General features: G+C 39.9%; 2 protein-coding genes across 2 annotated transcripts in view; one reads left to right on the top strand and one right to left on the bottom strand.

Moving 5' to 3' along the window:
• The window catches only part of LOC118334319 (dual specificity mitogen-activated protein kinase kinase 4-like), a gene marked incomplete in the record, with an annotated part of 8250 nt that extends 4324 nt beyond the window's left edge, over nt 1–3926 (top strand). The window contains 1 exon segment of the mRNA XM_035670201.1: nt 1–3926.
• myocd (myocardin) overlaps nt 2771–9930 on the bottom strand; it is a 27785-nt gene continuing 20625 nt past the window's right edge. The window contains exons 9-13 of the mRNA XM_035670189.1: nt 9871–9887; nt 9261–9401; nt 8736–8864; nt 6976–7033; nt 2771–6791 (exon numbers count right to left, since the gene is read on the bottom strand). Of these exons, the coding sequence (XP_035526082.1) occupies nt 6175–6791; nt 6976–7033; nt 8736–8864; nt 9261–9401; nt 9871–9887 (962 nt within the window). The 3' untranslated portion in view covers nt 2771–6174. The remainder of the gene's footprint in view (nt 6792–6975; nt 7034–8735; nt 8865–9260; nt 9402–9870; nt 9888–9930) is intronic.

Here is a 9930-nt window from a genome sequence, read left to right as displayed (position 1 = left end):
GGGAGGGCGGGGGGTGGCGAGATCCCCCAACATGCAGTGGGTGGGACACTAAGCTTTGTGATGCAACGCTTGACATCTTAGCCCTCAGAGTTAACGTAGGATCACTTGTTTATTCATGCGTTCCAAAGAACAAGGGAACTAAGTCCAAATTGCCCGGTGCAATGAGATGATATTGTTAAACCCTTCCACCTCCCATCACCTCATTTTAAAGTCGGTGAAATCAAAAATATTATCACCCATTTTCACCCAGAAAAACTTGAAGACATAACATTGTCTTAGTTAAATGCAATGCATCTTTTTATGTGAGGTAAAAGAAATAGAGTATACATATATGGTATATATATACTTGAACTCGTACACAAATACAGAATCTACCAAATAAAATGTTGAACAGTGACACTCATGATGTATGAACAAAAATAGCCACATATTGGATTGTACATTGTGGACTGTATGTATGCATATGTGTGTTCACCTCTGAAATGTTGACATGTACAGATGTATGCAGATAGACCTACTGTCTAAACACACACACACACACACACACACACACACTCTTTTCAAGCAGTTTGTTGTGGGCACCGTCACTCATGGTAAATGACTGAGTATGCAAAAAGTGTTTTCTCTCTGGAAAGCTCATGGATTCGGTAGCGTGGCTTTACTTTTTCCCCCCAATATGCAATATGAGAGTTTGTCTTGACACATTATTAGGACATATACATTTCTCACATTCAACGTTGGCCCCAGTTTGTACACTTACATTGGAGTCACGGAAAGACCATGATATCATCTAACAAGGCTGATGGCAGTTTTTTGGTATTTGCAGAATCGCTTTAAGCCTCCTCTATCTATCTGGATCAAACTATATTTTGTGTACTGCACAGTAAAAAGAGAGTGTTTCCCAGCACACTGTTTCCTAATCCAAAAAAATAATTGTTTTTGGAAATGTAGGGTTAAGGATTGTTAGCATTGTATCAAAATGGAATCTTTTTGAATGTTCTGATAATGTTTTGCTTTCAGTATTTGCAAGTAACTAAAGGTGTAAATAAGTAAACTAACTCAAAGATCATTTGTTGGCTGAGAAAGCAAGGTAGGGCTGCACGCCCCATGTAGGCTGAGCAGGTTCCATTCCAAGCCCCCCCTTCCCTGTCTCTCGTCATCTGTTCTATCAAAATAAAGGCACAAAAGCCCCAAAAATGTCTTAAAAAAACAGAAAGCAAGGTATTTGGCTTAGTACAGACTCTAGCTGAAAGCGCATTAACCAGATATAAGCCAAACTGTTGACTTTAATTAGCATTAAGTAGCTAGAGCTAAATGAATCTGTTGCTGGTGGTGTTTGTAGTCTTAACCAGCCAGAATGAGGATGAGCACAGCTAAAAATGAAAAAGCTTACTACCTAAATGTTTTCTGTATTACTCTTTGCTAATATAAAAGAGGAAGGAGAGAGAAATGGTTTCAGTAAAAGATTTGTTAGCGTTGAGTTAATCTGGATGTTTTGCTAGCTGTGGCACCCAACCAGAATTGAAACCAGAAATGACGTATCAACAATTTTGTACAGCATAAAACTAACATTACATATACAGTGTGTCTGATAGTAAAACAATTGAATGTTGCTTTATGTTGTACAAAATAAAGCACAGAGGTATGTTATTTCTGGCTATCATTTGCATCTTTCTTTGGATTAGGAAATAAAGTTGCAAATTGGGAAGCGGGTTAAAAATCTTTATTTTATGGACAGAATATTTTAGAATCCAGGCGGACAAAAGAGTCTTTGAATATTCTAAGAAAACCATTTGATCTATAGCAAATGTTGTTAAATGATCCTCTGGGTTTTTTTGGAGGTTATCTGTGATTTATCCAGAAAAACAGATTAGTTTAGCTCTGTGACTCAGACGTCAATACGTAATATGCACAAACTGAGGCTAATTAAATGCTACATTGCCTGATGTGAAGTTACTTTAGGACATCACGTCCACCGATGTAAATGTGTATGTATATAGTACATCTAATCTGCTGTTCCTGGCAGGGCCTGCTCCACCGTTACGGCTCATTCCTAAACAGAGAAAAACAAATCAAACTGTGAGCAGAAAATGTGTCTGTACGTTTCAGTTTGAGAATGAGCCCTGATGCTCCTCCGCTGCCTGTCATAGCACTGTACAGTTCAACCGCTCATCCACACTGATCACAGGTGCACCATGCCGCCACACAGAGGCAAACAGTAGTAACTACATTGTTCAAAGTCCTGGCAAGGGTTTCCTGTCGAGAAAAAGGACACCCGTCAATGCTGCTAAATGACATAATGTACCAACCACACAACTGTCAGGAGAGGAGGATCATCCTTCCTTACAGTTACTGCTCTTTGACCCTTACGGTCACCATGGACTCAGCATGTTCCTCCGTTACTCGGCATGTCTCTGGCTTGCACTGATGATAGAATGTTTCCCATGCCAAACCATGTGTTACACTCGGGATGCATCTCTAGTCTTAAACGCGTTCCCACGCCTGTGATATGATACCGATTACCACACCAGGCAGGTGAAGTGGAGGCCGCAACTTGAGACTATTGAGATCCATTCGCCGTCATTCCCTCACAGAAAGCCACGTCTACCAGGCGGTAGTTGGTGGACAAACCACACAACTCGGAGTTAGCTACTTAACCAAACTGTCTGTATGGATGGTGGTCCTTTAAGACTGGGACACTGTAGAGACTTGTAATGTAACAAATTGCCTTAAAGGATAAGGATGGCCTTATTTATATTTTTCTTTTTTCTCAACAAATCTCATTAATATTGTGTTGAATAGTGCCCGTCTTATCCTTTAACCTAGCAAATACTAATAATGTAAAGTAACTGAATGTAACATAGCGTATACGATAATAAGCCAAGAGTATGCAATAATCTAAGTCAACTGTTGACTGTCACATGATTCAAGGATGGTATTTTATGTGTCAGAGTATTACTATTGTTAACTCTCATAGCTTAATGTGGAAATCTTTAGACTGTTTTCAGCACTGACTGACATTGTCACATTTCAAGTTTTGATTGTATATTTGGCTTTTTTTCCCACTGTATGCTTTATTACATTTAGTTTCATTGCATTAAAGGAATTGTCTTACTTAAAGGGTCACTCCAGCGATTTTAGTATTATACTTTCATAACATTGGGAGTCTTGCAAGAGACTGATTAAAAACAAAGAAGTCTAAATGGATGCAGCAGAGGCCAAGATATCCAGACTTTTAGTCAGTCATATGGGGAAGGCTCCAAAACCAAAAAGAATAACCCTTATGAAATCATTAGGTTGTTTTCTTAGACTTGACAAAGCTGTTCCAGAGCCACAGAGGACATTTTATGACTGAATAGTACTCCTGATGATTGGTGACATATTTGTGTGTAAAATTCGCTGGAGTGCCCCTTTTATGTTTTATTTACAATTCCATGAAATGGGCCTCTACAGATGTCAGCCATGTTGGAAAATGGCCACCATCATTGGGATGCGTGGTGGAGTTTGGGGACAGACTTGTTGAATACTTATTCGGAAGGGGGTAAAACATTACAACCAAGTTGGTGGAGATGCAGTGTAGACCAGACATGATTCTCTCTACAGTTCAAATGGAGAATTGTGTCAGCTCTGTTGTTTCCATTTCTATCTGTAATGCAAAATGGTGCAAACCCCGGAGAGAGCCCACAGACTCATGTGACCCAACAGACGGAGTCGTTTCACTGCAGTCTCCAGATCTGTTCTTCTCTCATGGGAATCATTTCCAGGAAGCTAATTTACCACTGGTGAATATGAATCTCCAGGGTACATGTTGTATAAATTGCAATTTACTAGAATGTTCATATTAGATTATAAAATAATATTAAGGGCGATGAATATTGTATCTTTATCAACGGTTACAAATAAAGTTCCCATTGAAAAGATTAAAACCCTGTATTGTGTGCTTCTTGTGAATTGGACATGAATAAAAAAGTAACTGCGGAAATGATTTTGCTGTGATAAGTTTATTGCTCGTCTTTCTGTAGTATACAGGGATGCAGGCAAATACTGTTTTTTTAATTTTTTTTTTTACAATAGCAAAGCAAGTCGGTGGCCAAGCAACATGGAAGCTTCTGTCAGATGTGATTTTCTTTTCTTGAGAAAACCCCACAAGATAAAAAAGGCCAGTAGATACTCTTTCGACAGAAGGCATGAAGTAAAGAATATCAGCTTTGTCATATAGTCAAGATGGGCATTAATAGCCTACAAGTAACCATAGAATCCATTTAACAAGTGCAACACTTCATAAGTAACAGGAAAAAGCAATATTTGGTCTAACCAGAACACAAAGTGAAACCCATGTTTACTGAGAACATAACTGTAAATGCAAGAAAGGAATTGGCAAACACTTCTAAAGCTATAATCTGACAGTTTGGGATTAGCTTTCTTGCTGAGAGTTAGCTCGATGAGAAGATCGACTCCACTTTACATGTGTCGGGTAAATATGAAGCTGGAGCCAGGAGACAACAAACTAGCTAATAACTGCTGACTCAGGCTAATTAAAACTCTGTTTCCAGTCTTTATGTAAATGAAGCTAACAGACTGCTGGCTGTAGCCTTATATTTAGCGTATAGATGTGACAGTGGTGTCAATCCTCTCATCTAACTACTGTAAGTTTTCACGTTTGAAAAACAGACTGCTGACCGAAACTAAAAACTTAAAGGTGTTTTTGAGAAATTCTCTCATTAGTGCATCTACTGTGTGTATAGGCCGGCTCTGGCTTTGCTGTGTTAATATGCAGTATTCACAGTAAAGATCTGAATATATTACATTTTCCTATTCACAAGTGCTAATTACGGACATTTCCACTTCATATGATTCTTTATAGAAAAGTGTTTAAGAAAGCATGGCTTTTCGAAGTGGTTCCTTCACTTTGTGTCACATTTTTAAGAGATTTACTAAGAAATGTCCGTGGTCATAATGGCGGCACTGGAGTTTTCCGATAAATCAAAGAGCCCCAATCTTTTAGAAAGGAATGTCAGTATAAATACAGGATAAAGTATAAATATAAAAAAAAACAATAAATAACTGTGATTGGCCTGGGAATAGAAAGGGTGAAAATTTGTCAGAACAAAAAACTACTTAAGATAAAATAGAGATGAAGTTGTATTTTTCATTTTCAACATTTGTCTGGTTTTGCTTTCTATGATAATATCTGGTTTCAGGGGATAGCAAATTATTAAAACATTATAAAGGGGAAACTGGTATAAAATATTTTTAATAAAAAGCTGTTGCAAATAAGGCACAGTTTGTCTGCCGATTAAAACCGGTAAGACCAAAGGTTTTTCAGACATTAATGTCATTCTGTGGATAAATACGCCAAATAGTGTAAAGAAACTTGTATAAAAAAAGGTCCTTCAAAGGAATGAAAACCATTTCTACACACATATTCTAAGCTCAAGCAAACTGTGACAAATGTGTATTTAGCTAGAGGTGCACAGTGAGATATTTTTTTTGTCATATTTACATCAATTGATGAACTGATTACATAATACACTTGATTTGTGGTTTGTGTCGTCTCCCACACCACTGACAAAATATGCAGACGTCAACTTGTCTCTGTCAGTACAGATAGTTAAGATATTTACAAAATGGCCGTACTAAGCAATCCAATTCAGCTTGTAATTCCTTTCGTTTTTTTCCAGTAATAAAAACATAAACTCAGAAAATATACAATGATTGTCAAAATGTGTCTTCAAGTCTAAGTGGTGTAACACTGATATTGCATAAAGTGTTGGCATAAAGCACTGTAATCTTTTATTTCCATTTTCTAGAAAATCCTTCATGTGTCCACTGTCATACTTATTTGGCAGTTGTGCGCATCATTGTCCAAAATGGACAAAGATCATGTCAAACAGCACATAGTCTTTGGATTTTAGGTATTTTGACAACAAGAGAACCTCAAGTGGAGAAAATAAGTCAAAATATAATTCTGTAGTTGACTTTGTCATCGATCTTTGGATGTAGGCTAATGGTCTACTTCCCTCTGTATTATTAGAACAAGAAACAAGTTCTGGCACTTGGACTGAAGTTCAGGTAGAACAGTTCTTTGGTATGGTCGAAGCTGATCAGCGGTCCGTACAGCTACTTGGAAGCTGGTGTCGTGTTTGACGGCCGACTTTGGTGCCGGTGCTGCTTTCACCAGTGCTCCAGGTGGAGGTCCATGGCCGAGTTCAAGTTAATGTCTGTGACATCCAGGAACTCTGTGTTAAAGATGCTGGGCCCACTGGGCGGAGCAACGCTGAAGGCCGTAGCCAAGCTGGGTGGCGTCAGGTCCAGCCACTCCATCGTCTCCCACGGCGTCTCGCTGAAAGTCATGCTGACCATCCCCTGCACCTCGGGGACGGCGGACACTTTGGTGCTGATGGGTGACAGAGGGGTGTCCATCAGATCCCTGTTGGTCAGAAGTTTGTCCTGTTGGGGACGATGAGGGTGGCGGTGGTGGTTGTGGGGGCTGCCGTACCCTTCGCCGTCCCTGTTCCCTTCATCTTCCTGCCCCCCGTCCTCAGCAGCCATTTTAAGAAGGGCCACCTCCCCTCCCCGGCCAATTGGACTTCCCAGCAGAGTCTCCAGGTGGCTCTCAGTGATGTGATTGGCCGAGTGGTCGTAAGGAAGCTGGGTGGGGGACAGGTGTTCGTAGTGTCTGTGGAACCTCGGGATGAGGAGGCCGGGACACCCTGGGGACACAGTAATGTGAGGCACAACTTTGGTTACAGAGGACCTCTCCCTCTCTTCTCTGGCGTTAGCTGGCATCTCTTGAAGAGAAAGAGGAGAGGAGGGAGGGTCACAGCAGGTACTGGGATCTGATACCACTGTGTGGGGCAAGACTGCCATTTGAAACCAATGCACTTGGTCATTACGAATAGATTCTAAACCATCCTGAATATACATGCACAGTGCTAGCTAAGCTAACGTTATTAGAGTGAAATTTCACCTTACCTCCACTCTCTATGAGCACATCCAAAAGTTCGTCCATCTGCTGACTTCTGGTCAGTTGCTGGAACAGTAATAAGAAGGTGATTCTTTTTATCAGTTGAACAATGTTTCAACAATGAAAAATCTAAGTATATTCAAGGATTTTACATGGAAAATATGCAAGCTTTCAAGCAGTCTACGCAGACTTGCAGAATAGAGTTTTGTTAATACAAACTTTTCTTGGAGACAGACAAGTTTATTGTTTGAGATCAAACTCTTTAACTAGCTTTTCTAACTGAAGGCCAACAAAAGGCTAGAGAGAGTTAATATGGGTCCAAGTACTTGTAGCACCGGGATGTGAACAGTTTCAATGTGAACTACTGGAACCGTCACTGGCACTGCCGTACACATTGCATGCTCTGTTCAGTGAACTAGGCTCTCTCTCTAAGCTTATGCAAAATGAAAATGTTTGCTCACGCTGTAAAATAAAACGGCCTCATGGAAACGTTAGCTCGTCACTCAAGTGAGGCAGTAAAGGTATTACAAACAGACTAATATTAATTCTACAACATACTTTTGTAGGCTTCATAAGGAAAAAAAATGTAAATGTAATTTTTTAGCTGTGAACACTACAAACTGTTTACATCTATAGTATTCGGGAAGAGACAGTCTCTTGGTAGGTGTCCACAGGACCAGGAATTTTCACACTTCCTATTCATCGTCTATGTAAGCAGTTAGATCAACGAACCGTTGTTGATTTATAATGAAGACTCAGGGACTACATTGTTTATTTCTTGTCGAAACACAGTTTGTTGACTTCCATAATATAAGAGGAAGCTTCCAGATCTGGGAGTACAAAGCATTTGTCCAATCAGGTACTGCCAGGAAGTGCTTGCACGGTTGTAGCAAGTTGTAGCCTTTTGTTGGTCAAAAACTGTCCAATGCTGGGTGGCACAACCCCTCATAACCAAAAACGCCCCTGTACCATACCATACCTGTACAAATAAAACAAATAACATCTTATCTACCCAAACTAGCACAGCCAGATAAGATTACAGGGGGGTGACTTGTTTTCTTCTTGGGTGAAGAGACATTTTCAACGTTAGCTTGTCTAAGTTAGCTAGCAAGCTAGTTATCTTGGTTATTTTGCATTGTCAAACTGATATAGTGTTTAGCTGAGCTAGTTGGCCAGCTCACTGTGTCTGCAACATCCTCAGTGTCATGATCAAAATAGCACCTTCCATTTATATTCAATATATTCTGACAGAAAAAGGCTGCTCTTCTCCTTGTAGCTATTATAGCCCGACACATACTGGATTTGTGAGACCGGTATTTGACAGTTTTGAAAATCCAATTACAATAAATTGGCCAATATTAAAAAATTTAAAAAAAAGTCCTAAAATTAGCTTTTTTTTCTAAAGAACTGTGACCATACTGAGCCGACCAATCTACAGTTGAAAAATAAACTTGTTCGTGCCTTCTGTTGGACAAACTTGGTTGGACTCTACTAGCTATCTCTCCAACTGAAAAACCTTTCTGAGTTACATCTGCCTTCAAAAAATGTTTGTACAACTAAAACACCAATCTGCTTCAGACTTGGTAAAGGGTGGAAAGTTAGTGCAGTGAACAAAGCAAATGGATGAATAAAAGAGGAGCAGTACAGGCGATGGACTTAAAGAGACAAAAAAACAGGAGGAAAAGTGAAATTAGAGCAACGCCGATAGGTAAAATAAAATCTCTGGCCAGCCATTATCTACTGAATTTTAGCATGGATTTGAGTTTACCTGTTTGACTGCATCCTCATAGCATGGGGGCTGTCTTAAGTCAGATGCATCTGAATCTGAGCTACTGAAGGCAGGGGGAGAGACCTGGCACTTTTGGCCAACATGCCGAGGAGAGGGCGCTACTGACATCTATATGAGAAATAGGTGAAAAGTGACATTAGCCCACCAATTAGAATAGGGGAGCTTACCAAATGTGAGTGTATTGCAGATTTAAAAAAGCAAACAGAACTATCAGGGCCTCTGGACTGAATAATCTCATCACATTAAACATTTGAGAAAAGGGTTGGCGTTGTGTTCTTGTAAAGGAAAAGTCACCAACATGTGAAGGAATGTGTGATGAAAACGGAGCTATGACGAGAGTGACAATGAACCTCATAACAAAAGACAACTGTACAGAGTCAGAGACAGAACACAAATTAATAGAGAAGAGAAAAACGGTTACGTGAATGTGAGGTGATTCAGATGAAGTACACAACACCGACACGACAACACTGCAAATGCTCTTGTTGTTGACTTAATGTTTACCTTTGGTTGGATATTCGGGTTTTCAGCCTTGGCTGAGCCGCCATGGCCACAATCAGCTGAGTTGGGAAAGACACCCTGAAGGCCTCTTTGGTCAGAAGGATAGGAACAGTTCACTGCCTGGCCGCCATTTTTCTGCGGCATCTGTAGACACATGTAACCACAAATGTTAGAAAACATAGACATAAAAGAAAAGCAAAAAAAAAATAAAAGATCATACACATTAAGGCAACTTTCAGACATACTGTGGTTTTAGATTATTTGCAGAGGATTTAGCAAATGTTTTTGGCAGGCGAGATTCAACAATCATCTTTCTTCAGAATGACTTTTAAGATATGACTATATACATGTGGTTGTCTTTTCAACATAGCCTAGCACATAGCATATCTATGTACAGGAAAGACAGAAAGTGATGGAGGAAGGGGCGTGGCTCAGGAAGGGTTAATTGTGGTGATAGAGTGTGTGTGTGTGTTTGTCTGTGTGTGTGTCTGCTCATCAGTGTGGTGTAGCAGTAGTGGGTAATAATCATAACATATCTATGTATATAGATACAACGTCATAATAACAAGAATAAACATTTATCCCCCCCGTCCTGTGCGAGGCACTCGCTCACGGCTGTTAACAGGATGCCTTGTTTAAGGACACTATGGAAGGTACAAAACTCCTGCCATAG

Source organism: Morone saxatilis, unplaced genomic scaffold, assembly GCF_004916995.1.
Source record: "Morone saxatilis isolate NCDOM2014 unplaced genomic scaffold, NCSU_SB_2.0 Contig1, whole genome shotgun sequence".
In the NCBI taxonomy this organism is placed as follows: domain Eukaryota; kingdom Metazoa; phylum Chordata; class Actinopteri; family Moronidae; genus Morone; species Morone saxatilis.
Note: the sequence above shows the minus strand (reverse complement) of the source record. Positions and strands in the feature narration are given on the sequence as shown.